This window comes from Pelophylax lessonae, assembly GCF_965119305.1.
Source record: "Pelophylax lessonae genome assembly, chromosome: 4".
In the NCBI taxonomy this organism is placed as follows: Eukaryota; Metazoa; Chordata; class Amphibia; order Anura; family Ranidae; genus Pelophylax; species Pelophylax lessonae.
Window position 1 is genome coordinate 328,304,353 of NC_138771.1, and position 24,020 is coordinate 328,328,372.

The window sequence follows — 24,020 nt, forward strand, 5'->3', positions numbered from 1 at the left end:
ATGAAAGACACAATTAAATACACTGTCCTTCATAACCCATTCCTAATTAAATCAAACAGACATGCAACGGGTCATAAACTAGTTTTAGAAATAATATAAAAACATTAAACCAAGGCAAGCTTGTGCAAAACATTAGCTGATTGAGGATATCACCGAAAAAGATGCCATCTTGTGATATTTTCTTTTAGTGGTTTGGCAAATTTAGCACCAAGTGTATTGAAGCCACATGTATTTAAACTAAAAAGCAACAGGTCCCAGTAAAAAATTAAATTGACAATCTTTCAATCAGATTCTTGCAAATGAAAAGAAAATATACTGTACAAGTAGAAACATGGATATTTTACTTTTCAAAATGAACCACAAGGAAATACGTAGAATCTGTCCTTTTTAAGAGCCAAAATCCTAAAGGTGACAGATACAGTATCTCACAAAATTGAGTACACCCCTCACATTTTTGTAAATATTTTATTATATCTTTTCATGTGACAACACTTAGCCCCCGTTCACACTGGGGCGACCTGTCAGGCGACCTGGTCGCCTGACAGGTCGCCTGCCATACAGAAGCTATGGACCCGTTCTAATAGGAGCGACACAAGTCGCTCCGACTTAGAAAAAGGGTCCGGAGCTTCTTTGGGGCGACCCGGAGCGACCTGCATTGACTTCAATGTTATGAAGTCCGTGCCGGCCGCTCCGAGGTCGCCCCGGCGAAGTAGCGTTGCCCCAGTGTCAACGGGGCCTGAAGAAATTATCCTTTGCTACAATGTAAAGTCGTGAGTGTACAGCTTGTATAACAGTGTAAATTTGCTGTCCCCTCAAAATAACTTAACACAAAAGTGAGTACACCTCTAAGTGAAAATGTCCAAATTGGGCCCAAAGTGTCAATATTTTGTGTGGCCACCATTCACCAGAGCTTCACAGGTTGCCACTGGAGTCCTCTTCCACCCCTCCATGGCGACATCACTGAGCTGGTGGATGTTAGAGACCTTGCACTCCTCCACCTTCCATTTGAGGATGCCCCACAGATACTCAATAGGGTTTAGGTCTGGAGACATGCTTGGCCAGTCCATCACCTTTACCCTCAGCTTCTTTAGCAAGGCACTGGTCGATTTGGAGGTGTGTTTGGGGTCATTATGTTGGAATACTGCCCTGTATGGTCTTGGCCACCATGCTGCAGCTCAGTTTCAGGGTCTTGTCAATCTTCTTATAGCCTAGGCCATATTTACGTAGAGCAACAATTCTTTTTCCCAGATCCTCAGAGAGTTCTTTGCCATGAGGTGCCATGTTGAACTTCCAGTAACCAGTGTGAGAAAGTGAGAGCGAAAACACCAAATGTAACACACCCGCTCCCCATTCACACCTGAGACCATGTACATGTAACACTAACGAGTCACATGGTACCAGGTAGGGAAAAATGGCTAATTGATCCCAATTCTGACATTTTCACTTAGGGGTGTACTCACTTTTGTTGCCAGTGGTTTAGACATTAATGGCTGTGTGTTGAGTTATTTTGAGGGGACAGCAAATTTACACTGTTATACAAGTTGTACACTCACTACTTTACATTGTAGCAAAGTGTCATTTCTTCAGTGTTATCACATGAAAAGATTTAATAAAATATTTACAAAAATGTAAGGGTTGTACTCACTTTTATGAGAAACTGTATATTTTTCTATATATTTATTGGTACTATGTAATGCAGTGATATACAGGGAATGACTGTAATAGTAGGTTGGTTTCCATTTTCTCACTTTGTATTTACAATCATTCCTCCTACCTTCTGTTAGAAGCAAAGCATATCCTTCCATCCTATCCTTGTTCTCAAGCATGCATGTCTGCAGAAGTCAGACACACGATCCTAAAGGACATTGGTCTGGTTGTCACATTCCCAATCTCTTTCTAGCAACAGAGCTTAAAGTATACAGTATATCAAGCCAAAAATCGGGCAGAATTAGATTGGGTTTTACTTTTTCCTGGGGCCTCCATTCAAAGGAATTCCACTCACTCTCTGTTTAGCATAGGTTTCACCAGACAAGAAGTTTGGGAAATTTATATATATATATATATATTCACACACACACTCACACACATACAGTGTCTCACAGCGGTTTAGACATTAATGGCTGTGTGTTGAGTTATTTTGAGGGGACAGCAAATTTACACTGTCATTTAAGCTGTACACTCACTACTTTACATTATAGCAAAGTGTAATTTCTTCAGTGTTGTCACATTAAAAGATATAAACAAATATTTACAAAAAATGTGAGGGGTGTACTCACTTTTGGGGGGTGTGCCAGGCACACCCTATTTACACCGTGCACAAGAGCCAATGATAAGGTAGTATATCCTGCCTACCTGTACCAGGCCTGTGTCCTTGTGTTCAAAAGGGAGGCCTGGGCAGGAGGACCGGCTGTGCTGCCTTATTGCAGATACCGATCCTCTTGTTCCTCCCCCTGCAGTGACTCTCCTCCTCTCTCTCCCTCTGGCTGCATTGTAGGGGGATCACTTTTAGCATCCCCCCCCCCCCCCATTCTGTCTTCAGTCCCTTTCTTGGTCTTAAATGTAAGACATCAGAGGACTGTTTAGAAACCCTGATATCTCACCAAACATCCCTAAAAGGGCAGTTAAAAATGTAAAAAATAAATAAAATCTAAAAAAAAAAAAGTAAAAAAAAAGGTGCCGAGGGGGATTCAAGCCAGATATCCCAGACTTTGGAAAATTTATTAGGACATCCACGGGAGAGGTATGTGGCTTTATATAATTATAGTACCGCAATCACTAGGGACTGCCAGAAAACTATAGTAGGAGCCTATCTAGAATTTGCAGGGCTGCATGCAAGAAGGGCCCAGGATCATGTAGACAGAGAATTAGGTCATCATCAAGTGCCAGTTTTTTAATTAATGAAACCCACCTATATCCCCCCAACTCCATCCGACTTTCTCAAGGCAGAGGCCAAAGGTTCCATTGCCAAGGAGAATAGGGCTGGTGACAGAGGAAAACCTTGTCTCATGCCTCCCCCCCAGGGCAAATGCAGGGGAGAGAGCACCACTCAATTTGATTTGTGCCGTGGGGGACTGGTATAAAATATCAATCCACCTACAGAATTTAGGTCCAAATCCGAAAATTTCCAGGACCTCGGCCATATATGTCCAATTAACTGTGTGGAAGGCTTTTTCTATGTCTAAAGCCACAAGTATCCTAGTTGCCTTATCCCCTGTGGGGATTTGGACATGGGTAAAAACCCTTCGTAAGTTGACGTCTGTTGAATTGCCTAGCATAAATCCAGTTTGATCAATGTCGAGGAGCACCTTGAGCAACCTGGTGGCCAAAACACTGGTTAGTATTTTAAGGTCATAATTTAATAGGGATATTAGTCTATAAGAAGAGCAATGTTGTAGGTCCTTCCCTGGCTTTGGTAACACAAAATGCGCTTAAAACATAGTTTGGGGTAGTGCGCCCATGTCTAGACATGTGGAGTAAAGTGCTTGCAACTTAGGGGCTATTGTGGAAGCATCCGTTTTATAAAATTCCCCTGGGAGACCATCAGGCCCCAGAGTCTTATTATTGTTAAGGGATCCAATAGCTGCCTCAATTTCGAGCACCGAGATTGGTGTTTCTAAGCTTTCCACATCTTCTAAAGCTAGGGATGGTAGAGATAACATCCAAAATTCTTCCATTAGGATGGTCTCGGACAGGTAAATAGTCAGACTATATAGTGCCCTGTAAATATCTTTCGGATTAGTAAGCTGATCACCATTAGTACTAGTAGACAGTATAGCAGGTATACCAGTATGGAGATGTGGTTCCGCCACCAGGTTGGCTAACAGCCTCCCATTTTTATCTCCAGATTCAAACAATTTACCAGCCATAGTTTTGGCATCAGACTGAGTTAAAGTAGTGTAATGAAGAGATAAATCAGGCCTGGCCTGAGCGAATAGGGAAAACAATGCAGGGGAGGAGTTTACTGTAAATGCCTCTGCTGTCTCAGCCTCCTGTTGCTCCAAAGACCTAGTAAGGGAAGAACGATCCCTCTTGGCTGTTTTAATAAATGAAATGTATTTCCCTAAGCCTAGCTTTAAATGCTTCCCAGACCATTGAAGGGGGGGCAGAAGCTTCATTATTTTCCCAGTATTTGTTAACTTTGGGAGAATCGTGGTGTCAAGGATCCAATATAGTGCTAGTTGCCAACAGCCTCCCAGTATAGATGCACAAATTTAGCTCTAGGGGAGCGTGGTCTGATAAGCCAGCTGGGAGATATTGCACAACTGTAACATCCGGTAAGACCGGAGCATCACAAAACAAAAAATCTATAGGGGACCCTCAACCATGAGTGGCTGAGAGATGAGAAAATGCTTTATCTACTGGCTGTTTACATCGCCAGGTGTCAGTAAGGCCCATGCCAGCAGCCCATGCCGACAAAGCAGGATGAGGGATTGGAAGTATTCAGTGTCCCATCTAGAATGGTTCTAAAATCGCCCCCATCAACAGTTTGGCAGCCTGTAACTGAACAAGTTTTTCACATATAGCATACAGAATGGTATAATCAAAGGGAGGAGGTAAGTTTACATTCACAAAAGCCCATAGGGTGCCACATATGTCTAATACTAAAATAATGAATCTACCCCCTGGATCTGTGATAACTCTCTCCACTGTACCAGGCAAGGATTTATGGAGAAGAATGGCGACTCCTCTGGCACAAGTGGAGTATGTAGCATGAAATGCCTGACGCACCCAGGATCGTCTGAGACAAGGTCTTATTACCCATTAAATGGGTCTCTTGAAGAAATAAAATATGTGATTTATCGGATATTGAGGTATTTGAAGAGTAAAGATCTTTTGAATTTATCATTGAGGCCACAGATAGTCCATGAAATAAGTTTGATTTCCATATTATCGATAAGTTTGGGTGGGATAGGATATTAACCCAGTAGGACCCGCCGGGCCCAAATAATGCCAGAGTGGGCACCATCATGTCATTACCAGTGGTGTATCCACAATAACCATATAAAGGTCTTGTACCATAAGAAATGAGCAGCTGAGCAGGTGCATAACTAGTATAACAATGTAACGCCCTATCGCCTAGCCGAAACACCAACACAGCCTGGCTAAGGCAATTTAATTTCCGAAACATAACCAAAGTTTTGCAGTACAGTTGATGGACAACCTAATAGTTACCAACAGGTCCTCTTCTTCCAACAAGGCCTCGAAAGTCCATCAACAGCAGTGTACAAACTGGGGGGGATGTAGTTTCAATGAACTATAGATTGTCTGAGTCTTGAAGGGAACTGTACCATATAAAAGGATAGGCATGCTTTTCAACTAACAAGCTATCAGGAGTATAGGGCCCCAGGTTGGATCGCCATGGGGAAAAAATGTAACATGTCAAAAAACAAAAACAAAAACAAAAAAAGAACAGGGGTATGATCAGGCCATGAGATCTATCTCCCATATAGGAAAACTGCCACAAATAGCGAATAGCAGAATATTGGGAAATGGTGTGCTTAGTTGTGGGCAATCATGTGGCATATGAGAGCTAAGGGTAAAACAGGGTGAAACAGCGACAGTACCTTCGTAGAAAAACAGGCAACCTTTGTAATCCAAAGTAGCTCATCCAATGGTCAGTAGCCAAGCATCAGCTCACTCAGGAGATGTAAAGAAGTGAGCCGATCCCCTATGAGCAACTCAGAGCCGACTGGGATACAACATACCATATTGAGCCCCCCCCCCCCCGCTGGACATCAGAAAAGGACTTGCGCTTCCTCTGTAATTCCGCTGAGAAGTTTGTATACAGATGAACCGTGGTATTTTCATATGGCAAGGTGGGGTGCTGCCAGGCTTCACATAATTGAGGAACCTGACCAAAAATGGTCATGCAGGAGCACCAGGGACGTATTTTCCAGTGGGGACTCTATGGGCCCGCTCAACCACATATGTGGGTGAAACCTCAGTAAGATGCCGGAGGTTTTTAAAGAATGTCCCTGAAAATTCTGCAGGGTGGTCCCACTCTGCACCCTCAGGGAGGCCCAAAAAATGGATGTTGTTCTGACTGCATCATCCAATTTGGCTACCAGCATCTGGACCGCATGTTATAGAGACTGCAGAAGGTCAGCATGCTGTGCTGTGGTGTCTTCAGTAACTGATATGCGGGTCTCTGTCTCCAAGAGGCGGCCTCTGATCTTATCTAGGTCATTACGGTTTAGATTGCATTCCTCTGCTAAGTGATCAATGTGAGAGAGGTTTTACTGCCCTCAATAGCTTGCAGGATAAGCTCTGTGTCTGTGCCTGAGGTCCAGTCAAGAAGATGTGCGGGGGATTCAACAGGTCCCGTTGCCTCCATCTCTGCCAGCAACACCTGCAGCTTTCCAACCAAGATGGCGTCAAGGCACGTCGATGCACGAGGCAGAGGGAAATGACTACTGTATAGATATATATATATATTTGTTTCATAGAGTAGGCTAGAACCCCCATAAGCTTTAAATTGTTGTCTGTGTCCCTGTAGTAGATTTTCCGGTTTGGTAAAACCGTTGTCAGTGGAACAGAAAATGAAAGGAACTCTTTCTAATGTGGTCCTGGATGACAGTATAGAAGCCAACTGTCCTGGATTTGCCAGGAGAGTCCTGCATCTAGGTGCTCTGTCCCAATGATGCTGTGTTGCAAGATTATAGTAATCAGCAGACCTTGCTTTATAGTGCAAAATACAGTTAAATGCAGGCAACTGCAGTAGCCTCTCAAACCTTCCTTTCATGGCCAAATGCAAGACTGATCTGACAGGCAAAGTTTAGACATTTTGAAGGCTTTTTTAGAGCTTATCGCTAAGCTCCAACCTGAACACGTCTTTACTGGCCCTGCACTATAATGGGCAGCCTCACCGGCCAATAGGAATGCACAGTGAGATAACTGTGTCCAGAAAGGTTATGTGCAGTATGTTCCTGCACTGCATACCTACAGCATTTTGTTCCCATTTCTCCCCAATAACAAAATATCTTTAAAGTGGAGTTTCACCCAAAAGGGTAAGCTCTGCTTGTTTGCACCCTCCTCCCCTCCACTGCCCCATTTGGTACTTTTTGGGGGGAAGGAGGGAGCAGGTACCAGATATGGACACGTACCCGCCTCCACTTCCGGGTAAGATTTCCTGCTGATTTCCCTTACTTACAATGCCGGCGCCTGCACCCCAAGCTGTTTGACGACTCGGGGTGCCAACATTGTGGGATCCCTGGACAGATAGGTGTTCTTATATTAAAAGTCAGCAGCAACAGTATTTGTAGCTGCTGGCTTTAAATGTTGTTTTTCCAGACTGGGGCTCTTCTTTACATTGATCACAGACATTGTTACAATACGACCATTAACAGCTGGATCAGGGATTGTTTGTATGTGTGTGGCCACCTCCATGATCCTGGCTGACCCTACTTGAAGGAAAGCTGCATTCTGGGTGATTGTTACCACTGTGGCCAACCTCCAAAAGTGGTTGTAAAGGCTTAAAAGAAAAGTGCCGAATTAAAAAAACAAAAAACAAACCTATATACTCAAGTACTGTAGATGGCTGCAGCATCGATCTGAGCTGTAGCTGTCCCCTGCCGGCTCTACACTGAGAACCGAGTGATCAAAGGATGCTCATTGCTCAGTTCTCGGGTCCTCTCTGAGCACAGAGCGGTGATTGTCAGTCACTGCTCTGTGCTCTGCCCCTCCAGTGCTCACTAGAGCACCAGACTGTGCAGGAGACGAGACCAGCTGGCTCAGGATCTCAGTGGTGTGCTGAGAGGCTGAGCCAGCTGCCGGTCAGGCATCTGGGCAGATCTCAACATTATTGTTGGGATCCCTGCGCAGCCTGGACCGGCTCTCTGACGTCAGCTGACAGAGGAAAGTGCACTCCTGTGACCCCCTAGGAGAAGTATGGCCAAAAGAGCTTTGGCCGTACATCTCCTTTAAGGTTTTTCACCCTAATGCATGCTTTGCATTAAGGTAAAAAAACATTCTATGCCCAGCTTCTTCATAGCCCCCCTTCCAAATACTTACATGAGTCAGATCTCGATCCAGCACTGTGCACGAGAGCAGCGGCTCTCTCCTCTCTCTTCACAGGAACATGGGCAGCAGTGGGAACCAAAATTTAAATAAATCCTGTAAGGAGGGAATGGAGGAGCAGGGTTGAACCAGCTGGGGTACGAGCCTGTACGAATGCCCCCATGGCAGGTGGCTAGCTATGGGGGGGGGGCACTCAGAAAGGGGTAGGAGCCAAGAGCGCCAGTTGGGGACCTCAAAAGAGGAAGTTTGGGGTTGCTCTGTACAATAACATTGAACAGAGCTGATTAGCCTAAGATGTTTATTATTTTAAGAAAAAAAATAGTTACATCTTTACAACCACTTCAGATTCCCCGGATAAAAAGGCGTTTGTTTGTAGAAAAATATTTATTTAGGAAGAGGTTTCAGTAGTCAGATTGCGTATGCTAGGTTGTTAGCAGACAAACCATGATGGCCAATACGTTTTGTGATAATAAACTCACAACGAAGGCAAAAACCCCATTGATAGGGTAAACACTGAGAAAAGATATAGCTGTATCAATTTTATTTTACAGAATATTGTATTCTTATTTTTTTATTATCAGGTGGTATCAATATTGGATTTCTCCAAATCTTCATGTAAAGGAGAGAACCTAGTTAAAGTGGTATTAAGATTTGGTGACTGCCTTTGTTTTCTTTCTTTAGCCTTTTTTTCTTTAGTTTCACCTGGTAGGTCTGTTATTTTTCAAGTTCCTTTAACAGAACAAGCTGTCCAGCAAAAGTAACAGTGAAGGCCCATATACACAGCCAGAAATTTGGATGAAAAAAAAAACAATCGTACAATAATCTGATCGTTAGTACACAGCTTTCAACCAAAATTATCATGAAAGATTTTCTCATACGATACCGGATGATGCGATTGTCATTTAATCAGTACATTTAATCGTCCGAAAATACAAAATACAAATGCAATACTATACATTACATCACTTTTAAATTTTCGTACCAGAATTCTCATACTTTGGTAACCTCTTCCTTTTTGAAAAGGAGACTAGCATGCAGAAAAAAAACAAAAAAAGGACAATCATACGTCCCATAATCCCATCGGGTGTACCAGGCTTTAGAGGAACAAGACAAACCATAGAACACTGAAAGGATGCTTACAGTGGTCAGCTTCTATTAATTTATGTAAAACCTTTATCTCAAAAGAAAAAACAAATGTTGCTGTAAATTATTAAAAAAAAAAAGTGTTAGCTGGTGTTAAACTTTAATTTGTTAGTCTAATCCATCTAAATCTGCTAGTCTAAGACTCCATTCACACTGGTACGACTTGTCAGGAGACTTGGTCAGCCTGACAAGTCGTGCACCGTCGCTCCCACTGTGTAGTACAGGAGCTGTTCTAATAGGAGCGACACAAGTCGCTCCGATTTAGAAAAAGGGTCCTGTACTACTTCGGGGCGACCTGGAGGCGACTTTTTTCCATTATGTGAAGTCCGTGCAAGTCACGCCGAAGTCGCGCTGCATGCAACTTCACAAGTCGCCCTCTAAGTTTGAGCGACCTAATGTGAACGGGGGCTAAGACTACTCTCTCCCCAGACTGACAATGCTGCTGCCCAAGGGTGTCTCCATTGCTTCTCCATCCATTGTGGAGCCACCCTAAGACAGACAGTATTGGTTAGATCACCAGGTGAAAATAAAGGCAATTAAAGACAAGAAAAAAGAAAATGAATGCAGCCACCACATTTAAAGTAATACCTGCCTGCTTGCAGTGTTCTTTGGAATGTACGCTGAGCTGCACATGCTCACTGTCTATTCTGGCACAGCGCATGTGTACTGGGATGACTGCACGCATGCGCAGCAGTAACATCATCCCGCACTGGACAATTGGAACGGCTGCAGCCTGGCACCCCAGAGGAAGATGGGTAAAAGATGCCAATGGAGGGGAGAGACGTCGGACCGTTGAAGGGAGGCAAGTATTGCTAAAGCTCTGCTTAACGGATGGGTGAACTGCAATATATTACATTTCTGTTTTTCAGGTTTAATATCGCTTTAATGAGTACAGTAAACCCCCGCTCCATCGCGGTTCAGTTTTTGCGGTCCCGGTATATTGCGTTTTTTTTTGTAATGTTATTTTACTATATAAATCATTAAAAATTAAATATTTTTGTGTTTTCCATAGCTCTTGCTATGTCTCTCAGTATCTTTTATGTGTTTAAATGAGTTTCTATTGTTTTAAAAGTGTGTTTAAAGACCTTAAAATGCTTTTACACGTACAGTGACAGTAAAAAAATCATGCCTACAATGCATTTTAATAGGGTTTTTCTATTTCACCGATTTTCCCTTTTCGCGGCTGGGTCCGGAACGTAACCCCCGCAATGGAGGGGGGTTTACTGTATAACTAAACAACCAGGAAAAAAAGTCTATGTTTTAAACATTTCTACAATGTATGTTTAAAATGTATACTGAGTCTGATTTACCTTTAAACTTTGTTCTGTGTTTGGTCTGACGAAAAATCAATAACACATTGTAGCTAGGTAGGTGGTGACATTGACCTGTCCTCAGCATTCCAATGACATGAAATGGCTCAGCTTGTAGCAATGCACTCGCTTTAGGGTTAGACTTAATTGGGCATCTAACCTGTCTGACTAGAGATGGTGAGAAAACAGACACTGCCTGGTGTAAGAAGATTATAATCATTACTATTATTATATGACACAATACTGAAATGACTAGGCCATTATTACAAAATACAACCATGATTTTACATATATATATATATATATATATATATATATATATATACACATACATATATACACATACATATATATACACATACATATATATATATATATGCATATATATACATACATATATATATATATATATATATATATATATATATATATATATATATACACACACACACACACACATGTATTTTTATACACATATATATATATACATATATACACACACACACATATATATATATATATATATATATATATATATATATATATATATATATATACACACACATATACATACATACACACACACACACACATATATATACATATATATATATATATATATATATATATATATATATATTTTTTTTTTTAATTCAAGTTGCTCTATTAGTAAATGTTTCTAGTATCATCCTAAGGTTTTGGTTACGACTGAACAATGTGTATTTGTACATGCACATCATAACTGTCCTATCTTCACCAGAAATGAATCAAAGGTCATATTCTACTGCACGGACCTATATGAATGTACAGGATTCGAGGCTGAATGCACGATAAATCCATAGAGCAACAGTGGTTGTGCTTGGAAAAATTCATTCTACAGATCACTACTTTTCACATTTGCACATTTATTTTTAGATTCATGACATCAATGCTTTGAGCACCCATCAAGTTCTGTCTCCTCATATTAGCTTTCCTCTACATCTCTAGGCTCACAACCTCGGAGGTAGATGTCTGTATGAGCCATCTCAGGAATAAGCCAATATGGTCGTGTCATTATTCCATTTGCCCAGTCAAATGTGTTGGTCAGCTGTTACACCATTAGTCCAGAAGGACTACATCCGGGCAGGTACAAAAGTCCTACAGTTTAGAACATTAAGCCTGTCTTTGCAGGCTGACGTAAAACCCAACCAAAGAACACTAGTAACAGGAAAAAAAAAGGGTGTGAAGTTGTCAGACCAAATCTACAACACAATGCAAGTCAATGAGTAAAAATTGTGAAAGTAAAAACACAACTGTAAAGGAATGTCTTTATAATATGTGATAGATGAGAGAATGCTCATAATACAAAGCTTAAGTACATGGCTTCTGTCCTTGGATAACACCTAATCAAGACAGGCAGAATGCTATTGTTCCATAAATTCACTGTCACAAAGCAGGCAGGTTCCTACAGACTAGATAAGGAAAGCCTAGGGCTTATGGAGATTTTTTTGTGGAGCTCATATTTTTTCTACACGGCTGACAAATGTGAAACTTGAACCATTAAAAGGCTTGTCCTTATGAGCTCCAGCAAACCATCGAGTTACCTTCAAGCCAACCCCATATATTCCCATAGGGTTCTCAAGGACGGACAAGTGATTACCATATTGTGTTCCACTGCTAGGGAGTCGTTATTGTCAGCTAGACCCTGGCACTCAGGGCACGCACCCCAGGTCATCTGCTGAGTTCCCCAGGTCTCCTTCCAGATCAAGGATCCATCAAGTTACCTTCAAGCTAACCCCATATATATCTTAAGGATAGAAAAGTGATTATCATATTCTGTTCTTCCATTGGTAGGTCATTGTTGTTAACTATACCCTGGCATCCAGGGCACATACCCCAGGTCATCTGCTGAGTTCCCCAGGTCTCCTTCCAGATCAAGGATCCATCAAGTTACTGTAGCACCACCCCCGCAGGAGCTGCTGATTAGATTATTGGGTCTACGTCCTGCCTAACAACCCACAGAATTGGCTCGAACCCTCCCTAGGCACAACTGACCCAGAATAGGACTGGAATACCAAATGGCTACACAGATTGGAATATAACACTTCAATAAATAATAATGACCTGTTACCTCTCTCCAGCTGCAGTCCTTCTGGGTAATACAAGGTGACCACACACAAGCTTGCTTTTAAACAGGAAAGTTATTTACTGTGAATCAAATAAACAGTTTCGATACAGTAAAATATGACTTTGTAAAAGGATATACTAATTAATTAATCAAAGATAAGATAAATACTGTGATATCACTCCTCAAGGGCACATTAATTGTTTCAGGAAATGTCTCAGAGCCTATAGGACCGCCATCTTAATCACTATTATACTTTTGGAGATAAGGCTCAGCATTCAGTTAGACACAGTATCAGAATGTCAGACCTATCTGAGTCCGCTGTTTCTTCTCTATATCTTCGCTAGCAACGTTGGTGCACTCGCAATTTGTAATCCACATTGAGGATGGGTGATCAATAGAGAGAATGGCAGCAAACAGTTAGTAATCACCGCGGGGTGTCTGTGCAGGATTGCCGGTAAAACTTCTGTGAGAGATGTACTGGGCCACCTGGTATATTGCCTTCTACTACTCTAAGGCTAATCCTGACTAAAGTTACTTCTTTGATAGATATAGTCAGTTTTTGGGCAGGTGCCCTCTCACCAACAGGACTGTCTCCCAGGAAGCCTCCGCTGCTGTCTCAGTCTCCGGCCTCTGTCACCAGCCGCGCTAGGTATTTGGGGTGGATGAGTCTGGTCTCTGTAGAACATCGATGGGACCTCCAGGAGGGATCCTCTACTGGAGATGAAACACTGCAACTTAGTCACTTAAGGCCCAGGAGTTTCGGCCTAGCATACAGCATCAGCCCACAGCACTGGCATCCTGCTTGTCTCACTGTGTCTTTCCCAAGAGAGTGAGCCTGGCTCCTCCCTTCCTTTATAAAGCTTCCCCCAGAAGGCTGTGCGGTGCAGCAGTGCACCCTGGTATTCTCAAAGCACTATGGGCGATGAAGACTGCTCAACTTCCTGAAAGGAAAATAACATCAAAAGACATTCCATAGCCGCTGCAATGTGTCCTTTTGGCCACTAGATGGAGCCGAGTTCCTCTCAAATGTCAAGCAGCAGTCTTTTAGAACTTGTATAATGGAAGACCCCGCTACACACTCCCCCCACTTGAGAAACTTTGGTCCCCAAAGAGGACAACAGCATGTACTCCAGTGCATATGTTGGCAGTACACAAAAAAAACATTAACATATGCATAACAGGGAATCATCTTCCTTTTCAGAAGCAGAGTTCAAACTTAACAACTGCATATTACAACACAGGTTCGACATAGGAACCTCCCACCAATTGTCAGGGGAGGGAAGGTAATTCTGTTCACAGACCCCTGACACTTGAGTGGCTTGTACAGATGTGCCTGGGGGTGAGCTAGGGTTGTCCTCCACCAAATCTGCGGTGGAAGAACTAGGCTGATCAAGAGTTCGTTTGGAAGTAAAGATAGCCTCTTCTGAGCATTCACCCAATTGGTCATAGGTCAGTCTTTTGGGCGGGTGAATGACTCTTCTTTCCCTCTGTTCTTTGGGATGCACGATCTCAGAGGTACTAGGACCAGCCACTTCTGGGGATTCTTCAATGTCCTCCTCCTCATGTTCCAACACACAGGAATCTGATGCTTCAAGAGCGGTCAGTTCTTCTTCAGAGGAAGGTGCAACCTCCTCCTCAGGATCTTCATCATCAACTACTTCTTCTGGAAGCATGTGGAAAGGTATGAATTCGGGGGCTTCCGCCCGAAGGGTTCCTCTGTCAGCCAATTCGGATGAAGACAGGGAGGCAGGTGTGGGTTCTGGTAACTGAGACGACCACATCCAGTCAGGTACCTCCTCTTCATCTTCCAGATCTTCAGATGGAGAATTTCCCTCCCTCACATCTGGGAGTGTCGACTGAGATCTGGTGACTGGTCTGGACAGGCGAGAGGTCGAAGGGGTCTCTGGCGAATCTACGACAGGAGGCATGCGAACTGCTTCAGAGAGAGGCAGTAAATGGTTCCTATGCCAAGTCTTCAATGGACCCACACTTCCTTCAGGCCGAATTTGATACACAGGGAGGTTTGGTAGTTGCTTGCAGATAACATAAGGTTGGGACTTCCAGCGGTCTGCCAACTTGTGTTTTCCTGGGACACCCAAGTTCCTCAACAATACCCTGTCCCCTGGTTGCAAGTCTTGGATCCGAACTTTTAAGTCGAAATTCCTTTTATTCCTCAGTCCACGTTGATCAGATGTGGCCTGAGCTTTATCATAGGCCGATTTCAGACTCTTCCGCAGTCGGTCCACATATCCCTTGTGCGATGCTGAAGAGGTGTGATCGGGCGAGATGCCAAAGGCCAAATCCACTGGCAATCGAGCCTCTCGTCCAAACATTAGACGATAAGGGGAATATCCAGTAGCATCACTGACAGTACTGTTGTAGGCATGCACAATGGCAGCTACATGTTTGCCCCAATGCTGTTTCTTCTCTGAGCTTAAAGTCCCCAACATGTCCAAAAGAGTCCTGTTAAATCGTTCCGGCTGGGCATCCCCTTGTGGATGGTAGGGAGTAGTTCTAGTCTTTTGGATGCCTAACAGATCTAACAGTCTCTTGATCAGTCTGCTTTCAAAGTCTCTTCCCTGATCTGAATGGAGGCGTTGTGGTAACCCATAGTGTACAAAGAACTTTTCTACAAGAACTTTGGCTACTGTAGAGGCCTTCTGATCCCTTGTTGGGAATGCTTGGGCGTATCTGGTAAAATGGTCTGTTACCACAAGGACATTCCCTTGGCCACTCAGATCAGGCTCTAGGCAAAGGAAATCAATGCACACCAGTTCCATGGGTCCCTGGCTTTGCAGATGGCCCATTGGGGCTGCTTGACGTGGCAGAGTCTTCCTTTGTATACATCGGACACAAGAATGACAGTATCCTTCAACTTCGGCCCTCATACAGGGCCAGTAGAACCTGTCTCTGACAAGCTGAAAAGTTCTTTCAGGTCCCAGATGGCCATGATTATCATGAAGAGCAGCCAGAACTCTCTCCCTGTATTTAGCTGGTAAGAACAGTTGCCACTTCTCCTCCAGATCTTCAGATGGGCCTCTTCGGTAGGCCACCCCTTCTCGGATCTGTAACCGGGTCCACTCTCTATGCAACAGACGGGCCCCCTGAGGAGAGTCGGTGAGAAGCAACTCAGGGCGCTGGATCTCCAAGGCTTCCAAAAGAAGTTTTCCCAGAGGGTCTTCCAGCTGCTCCTTCCTCAAGTCCCTTTTGGACAGCCGGGGTAAATCTTCCCCTTCAACCTGGGTCACCCTGCAATAGTATTTGGGTACTCCGACAGCCGAAACCCCAATCTCTTCGGCTCTTGATCCTCCTCTGGATCGAAGTTCAGTTCCCTGATATAGGGCACGCACCCCTTCTGGAGCCAAATGGGTCCATTCTTCATCAGGTTCGTGTGGTGCATGCAACCTTCTGGATAGGGCATCTGCATCCCTGTTCCCGATTCCTGGCCGATACTTCAGGCTGAAGTTGAAGCTAGAGAGGGCAGCCAACCATCTGTGTCCTGTTGCATCCAGCTTAGCTGTAGTCAACAGATAGGTAAGGGGATTATTATCCGTCTTGACAACGAATTCAGCTCCGTACAGGTAATCTTTCAGTTTGTCGACCACTGCCCACTTTAAGGCCAGGAATTCAAGTTTGTGGGTAGGATAATTCCTTTCAGCAGGTAGTAGACTCCTGCTCACGTAGGCTACGGGTCGCAGGTGGCCCCCATGTTCCTGGTAGAGTACCCCACCCAGCCCATCTCGGCTGGCATCGACATGTAGTTCATATGGTTTCGTGGGGTCTGCGTAGGCCAACACAGGGGCAGTGGTTAGATTCTTTTTCAACTGAATGAAAGCCCCTTCACATTCTGGGGTCCACTGATCCTGGATGGACTCCTTGGCCTTCCGGGGTCCCATGGTGGACTTCATTGGCTTGACCAGTTCAGGAACGTCATCTTCTTCGTTCTTTAGTAACTCATTGAGGGGTCGGGCAATCTTGGCGAACCCCTCTACAAACCTCCTGTAATAGGAGCAAAAACCCAGGAACGACCGAAGTTCGGTCACATTTGTAGGTCTCGGCCAGGAGGCGACAGCATCCAGCTTGTCCGGGTCGGTGGCCACCCCTTCTTCAGACACGATGTGGCCCAGGTAATGGACCGATGACTGATAGAATTGGCACTTCTCAGGAGAAAGTTTCAGGCCTTCTTCATGTAGCCTCTTCAGGACCTTTTCCAACCTCTCCTCGTGTTCTTCCAAAGTTCTGCCAAACACGATAACATCATCCAAGTATACCAGTACCTCTATCAAATTCATATCTCCAACGGTCCTTTCCATCAGCCTTTGGAAGGTAGCAGGGGCCCCTGACAATCCCTGAGGCATGCGATTGAACTCAAAGAACCCCACAGGGGTGATGAAGGCTGTCTTCTCCCGATCTTCAGGGTGCATGGGGATCTGATAATACCCACTCTTTAAGTCCATCACACTGAACCACTTCGCCCCTGACAGGCTCTGTAGGGCGTCTTCGATTCGAGGAGTGGTATACTGGTCTGGGATGGTTCTTCTGTTCAGTGTTCGGTAGTCGATACAAAGCCTCAGAGATCCGTTTTTCTTCCGGACTACCACTATCGGAGAAGCATATGGGCTCCTGGATTCTCGAATAACCCCAGTCTTCTTGAGTTCCGCCAGCTGCTGACGTAGATCTTCTAAGTCACCTAAGGGAACTCGCCGGACTCTTTCTCGGAAAGGTTTGTCCTCACTCAGGCGGATCTTATGAGTGGCACTCCTGGCGCATCCCACGTCGAACTCATTCCTAGAAAATATTCCTCGCCATCCAGCAAGTTGTGCCTTGGCCCTCTTCACCCATTCTGGTGGGAGGGCAGCGTTTCCAGAGCAGAGCTCTTCTATAACATCTTCACCCCTTCCCTCCTCTTTAAGATCAGATGGGACAACTGGGGTAGCCGGGTTAACTTGGCCCAACAGCACTCTGGCCGGTACCTTCACCGGTGTAGTAGAGGTGTTTCTGACACTCACTAAAACCCTTCCATGGTTTTTCTGTAACACCTTCAAAGGGATCACTTCAGGGATTACTTCTATCCCTCTCTCCTCTTCCTGTGGACCTGATTCAAAGATGATAAAAGGGCCCGGCTGTTTCCATGTGAGTTTAACGGAAGCTTTCAGACAAGCCACCTCTCCTGGCTGCAAGACCTTTTCCGTTCTGTCCAACTTCCAGAGTCTTCCAACTCCTTCTGCAGGAGTCTCTTGCTCCAATACTAATCGTTGATAGGCCTGCCGTAGCATGGGGTGAATCCTTGGCGCTGGAGCATCCTGTCCCTGGACCAGTTGTGTCAGGAGGCGCCTTACTAGGTCAGTGTTGGTCCCTACGATGAGAGAGCTTTTGTTGGCCCCTGGCGGACGAGGACAGACCACCGCTAGGGTGTCGAAGGTTTCAGCTTCACCAGCCACTGATGGGTCAAAGGTCAACTTGATTGGCAGATACCCGTCATAGGGAAAACTTTGAGTCCCGATACCCCATATCTCCAGATCTTCCAACTTCTGCAGAGGTAGATGGGTAAGGTGTTTATCATAGAAGTCTCTATACAGAAGAGTCACTTGGGCCCCAGTGTCAAGGAGGGCTCTTGTGTAAATTCCTTCTACCTGGACAGAGACTACAGGGGAAGGCCCGACCAAGTTAGTTGGGAATTCTCTTGAAGTGGCCCTGTTGTCTGATTCAGTTCTCTGCACCCAGGCTCTTTTCTTTTTTTTTCTTCTGGACTTCAGTCCCCTCTGGGCCCGGTGTGCATTGATTTTCCTTCTCTCAGTAGCCTGGAGTATAGAACTAGGGGCGTTGTACCTGGATCTGACTCCCTGACTCAGATTCCCTGAATCATTGAGTCTCTTGGATTCCCTTGAAACTGGCGGGCACCCGGTCGACTCCTTCACGGGTGCCCTCTGAAGTTTCTCCGCTGGCTTGCGAGGTTCTGAGGCGACATTTCCTGGGCTGGGACATACTCCTCTAACATGTCCTACTCCCCCACAGTTGAAACAAGTTAGCGATCTCCTAGGTCTCGGTTCCGGGTCTACTCTAAGGTTAGAAGGTTTATCCGGCTTCTCTGACACGTTCCCATCAGGTAGAGTAGATGCCTGACTAGTCAGGATGGACACCATTTCTATCAACTGGGACACCTGGGTCTTTAGGAGTTCAACTTGCGAGTCACTTTCTTTTGCACTTATCACTCTGACACGAGCAGTTGAGTCAAACTGCCGACTCTTCCTTTTGTTGTCTAACATGACCTCTTCTTCTCTGACCATTCGGATCAGGTCAGGGTATTCCAGAATGCCACCATCTTGGCGAGTTCGCAACAGTATGGCAATGGGATCTAAGGGTTGAGCCCCTCTCAGCACCTGCCGTGCACGAGTCTCATCTACCTTCCGGGGGTCTATCCCTTTCTTTATCAAGATCTGGTGGATGATCTTATCTAGGCGTCTAATAAATTCGGACAACTTCTCTTCCTCTTCTTGGTAACAGTGGTCTAACTGGTAAAGAAGTTCAGCCACGTTCTCCGTCCGACCAAATACATCTTGTAGAATGTCTAGATAATCCTGTGCAGTACAGTTCTTTTTGCTTAGCTTGAGATTACGTACGGCCTCTAGTGCAGGTCCCTTTAAACTTTCTGTGATTCTCTGTTTCTTGTGCTGTTCTGGTACCTCCCACTCTTCCAAAGCCTGAGTGGCGGTATCTAACCACTCTTCAAACCCATCTTCTGTCGAAGGCACAGGCTGTTTCCCAGAGAATGTCCTGAGCTTCCTATATTCAGTCATCAGATAGTTTGGGGAGTCCTTACTACATTTTGCTACGATTTCCCCGAGAACAGCACACAGTTCTGAGCTAAAGGTAGACAAAGGTGGTGACTCTGGACTCCCTTCTTGGACACCTTTTTCTTTGCTGGATCCCCCAGGAGTGGTGGATGAGGGACCTTCAGTAAGGACTTCTGGATGTATTAAGAAAAGTTCTGTTTGGTCAGTAGTCTTTACACTGGTTCCCTTAAAGTAATCAGGGACCCCCTTCCTCCACTCACACAATGCATACGTGTGTGGAACGGTGGTGTCTGTCTTTATGTCAGTCACCCAGAATTTCCTGTCTGTGGACAGTGCCCTTAAAACTGGGAGGAGTTTTTCCTCAGTCCAGACCTCTCCCTTGATTTCAACCACCAGGCCATTTTCCACTACGACATTCTCTTCCCTGCACCACTCGGCTGCAGCGGTAGGATCCATTTCTGCGTTGAGGGGGATTCTGTGGCTGAGAGGGTTGTGTTGCAGGACTGTAGATAATCCCGGACGAGCCCCCACGTGTAGCACCACCCCCGCAGGAGCTGCTGATTAGATTATTGGGTCTACGTCCTGCCTAACAACCCACAGAATTGGCTCGAACCCTCCCTAGGCACAACTGACCCAGAATAGGACTGGAATACCAAATGGCTACACAGATTGGAATATAACACTTCAATAAATAATAATGACCTGTTACCTCTCTCCAGCTGCAGTCCTTCTGGGTAATACAAGGTGACCACACACAAGCTTGCTTTTAAACAGGAAAGTTATTTACTGTGAATCAAATAAACAGTTTCGATACAGTAAAATATGACTTTGTAAAAGGATATACTAATTAATTAATCAAAGATAAGATAAATACTGTGATATCACTCCTCAAGGGCACATTAATTGTTTCAGGAAATGTCTCAGAGCCTATAGGACCGCCATCTTAATCACTATTATACTTTTGGAGATAAGGCTCAGCATTCAGTTAGACACAGTATCAGAATGTCAGACCTATCTGAGTCCGCTGTTTCTTCTCTATATCTTCGCTAGCAACGTTGGTGCACTCGCAATTTGTAATCCACATTGAGGATGGGTGATCAATAGAGAGAATGGCAGCAAACAGTTAGTAATCACCGCGGGGTGTCTGTGCAGGATTGCCGGTAAAACTTCTGTGAGAGATGTACTGGGCCACCTGGTATATTGCCTTCTACTACTCTAAGGCTAATCCTGACTAAAGTTACTTCTTTGATAGATATAGTCAGTTTTTGGGCAGGTGCCCTCTCACCAACAGGACTGTCTCCCAGGAAGCCTCCGCTGCTGTCTCAGTCTCCGGCCTCTGTCACCAGCCGCGCTAGGTATTTGGGGTGGATGAGTCTGGTCTCTGTAGAACATCGATGGGACCTCCAGGAGGGATCCTCTACTGGAGATGAAACACTGCAACTTAGTCACTTAAGGCCCAGGAGTTTCGGCCTAGCATACAGCATCAGCCCACAGCACTGGCATCCTGCTTGTCTCACTGTGTCTTTCCCAAGAGAGTGAGCCTGGCTCCTCCCTTCCTTTATAAAGCTTCCCCCAGAAGGCTGTGCGGTGCAGCAGTGCACCCTGGTATTCTCAAAGCACTATGGGCGATGAAGACTGCTCAACTTCCTGAAAGGAAAATAACATCAAAAGACATTCCATAGCCGCTGCAATGTGTCCTTTTGGCCACTAGATGGAGCCGAGTTCCTCTCAAATGTCAAGCAGCAGTCTTTTAGAACTTGTATAATGGAAGACCCCGCTACATTACCTTCAAGCTAACCCCATATATAACTTGAGGATAGAAAAGTGATTATCATATTGTGTTCTTCCATTATTAGGAAATCATTGTTGTTAACTAGACCCTGGCACCCAGGGCACGCACCCCCAGGGCACCTGCTGAGTTCCCCAAGTCTCCTACCAGATCAAGGATCCATCCAGCTACCTTCAAGCTGACCCCATATATAACTTAAGGATGGAAAAGTGATTACCATACTGTGTTCTTCTACTAGGGAGTCATTATTGTCAACTAGACCCTGGCACCCTGGACATGTCCTCCGGGTCATCTGCTGAGTTCCCTAGGTCTCCTTCCAAAGCATGGAACCATCAAGCTACTTTCAAGGTAACCACATATATCCCATATGGAACCCAAGGACAAACAAGTGATTTCCATACGGTCTTCTTCCACTAGGGAGTCATTATTTTTGGCTAGAACCTGGCACCCAGTGCACACATCTCAGGTCATCCACTGAGTTCCCCAGATCTCCTTCCAGATCAAGGAACCATCAAGTTGCCTTCAGGCTTACCCCATATAGAGTCCAGGGACAGACAATTGATTACCATACTGTGTTCCTCTGCTAGGGAGTCATTATTGTCAGCTAGACCCTGGCACCCTGGACATGTGCCCCAGGTCATCTGCTGAGTTCCCTTAGGTCTCCTTCCAGATATGGAGATTATACATTATATGCATTATACAGCTTTGGAATGCTGTCTTATATATCTACAGTACTTATCTTTAATTTCCCACGATGTGACAGTGTTTCGACCAATTCATTGTTGTTCATTTAAAAATATTAGTCTTACACTCCATTCAAACTACCGCAGCACGACTTCGGGGGCGACCTGTGAAGTTGCGTGCAGCGCGACTTCGGCGGGACTTGCACGGACTTCACATAATGGAAGTCAATTCAAGTCGCCTCCAGGTCGCCCCGAAGTAGTACAGGACCCTTTTTCTAAGTCGGAGCGACTTGTGTCACTCCTATTAGAACGGCTCCTGTATTACACTATGGGAGCGTGAGGACCGCGACTTGTCAGGCTGACAAGTCGCAGTCCAAGTCGCAGTAGTGTGAATGGGGTCTTAAGCAGGTCATACACTATAAAGTCTGATTGTACAATCTCATTTAGATCTACCAACTATGTAGTGCAAGAGCCTTCCTGATTGGATACAACTTGATTGGATATATTAGATAGGTTCTCATTATTATATACTCATATTACTAGGATTGGTAAAGCTAAACTTGATTGTACAGTGATTGCATGTTTATGTAACATGTATAGTGACCCCCAAGCTACGTCATACAATATACAATCACAATGTGCCACCTCCTTTAGACTTTCCAACAACTATGTAATGCAAGAGCCTTCCTTGATTGGATATATTAGGTAGGTTCCTATTATTATATACTCATATTACTAGGTTTGGTAAACCTAATATTGATTGTACAGTGGTTGCATGTAACATGTATAGTGACCCTAAGCTAAGTCATACACTATACAATCACGATGTGCCACCTCCTTTAGACTTGCCAACAACTATATAATGTAGGGCATGTGCAATAGGTTAGAACCTGATTGGATTGTGTAGGTTTATCCTCACTATAGTTTTAGTAAATTAAGCTGTACAGGGATTGTACAACCAGAATGTAACATGTGTATGTCTACCCTTAGTAAATTTGATCTAAATCAGAACCTTAACCCTTTGTGCCCCTGATCAATCAGGACCCTAGATACGCTCCCATGTCCCACCATGAGCTTATGGTACCACCATGACCATATATTCAAAGGCAGACACAAACAAAGGAAAACTCTTTGAGGATTATCCAATAACACAACATGAAATGGTCAATTATAGAGTGCAAAGTGCATCAAAACCACGACAACCAAACAGAACTTGAGTGGGCACTTTGGCCATCATGGATGATCAGACTTTCTATAGAATGGATGATACATAGTAACACAATAAGAAGACATGAACAGCCATCACAGTGCAATGATCCATGGTCCATGTCAGAGGGGTACTTACAGCTGGTGCTCATGTTGCTCTTGTTGTGTAGGAGGAGAAGTGAATGATCCCCTGGTGGCTCTGTGACAGCTCTGATCAGTAGTCCCAGGCTTGTGTCCTCCTCTTTACAAGCAGCAAGTCCCTGGAGCGTCCATCCAAGCCATGACCCCCTAACCACACACTGACAGCACTGCAAAGGTCACACAAAAGGGAGGTGACAGTGTGCACCAGGGATGGAGAGAAGAGGTAGGTAGGTAGTCAGCAATGCTCACAGCACACGCCTAGAGGCACCAGCCGCCTGTCACCGTCCCAAGCACTGTCACCGCTACAAGAGCGGCACTTGGGGGTGTGGACTGTACACACGGAGAGGGGGGGGAGCTAGTCCAAACACACAGCTCATTAGCCCTGAGTGCTCTTTCCTCTGCCTGGCATCATCCGTCTGCAGCCTAGGCAGCCAGTGCAATGGTGTGCTGGGGAGTCCTCCGGGACAGGAGCACGGTGAGACGGAGAGCGAAGGATGCTAGCCAGCCGAGCAGGCTCCTACGTGGACTGCTGACACCTACCGGCCGGCCGGAGACTCGCACCGTGCCAGCCATATGCTCGCTCGGCAAATCAAAGCAAACAGCGGCTCGGGATCAAAGTGAGCTAATTCGCTGCTCAATTAAAGGAACGGAGCCTTCCAATGGAGGAAAAAAAAGGAAAAGGTTCAAAGAAAACAATAGATAAGGAGAGAAAATAGATGCAATAAAACAAATGTATAACAAAGATATAAAAATAAAATCTGGCAATCTATAGGGGAGCTCTCCAATAGAGCAAATGGTCAACAATGATTGATAGATAAAATGGAAAATAAT

The 24,020-nt window shown here is 44.8% G+C and overlaps 1 protein-coding gene across 8 annotated transcripts in view; it reads right to left on the minus strand.

Moving 5' to 3' along the window:
* Positions 1 to 23,793, minus strand: part of ABLIM3 (actin binding LIM protein family member 3) — a 421,965-nt gene extending 398,172 nt beyond the window's left edge. For all 8 annotated transcript variants that reach the window (XM_082254478.1, XM_082254476.1, XM_082254475.1 and 5 more), the window contains exon 1: positions 23,188 to 23,793. In XM_082254478.1, the coding sequence (XP_082110604.1) occupies positions 23,188 to 23,200 (13 nt within the window). In that variant the 5' untranslated portion in view covers positions 23,201 to 23,793. The remainder of the gene's footprint in view (positions 1 to 23,187) is intronic.
* Positions 23,794 to 24,020: the final 227 nt, after the last annotated feature.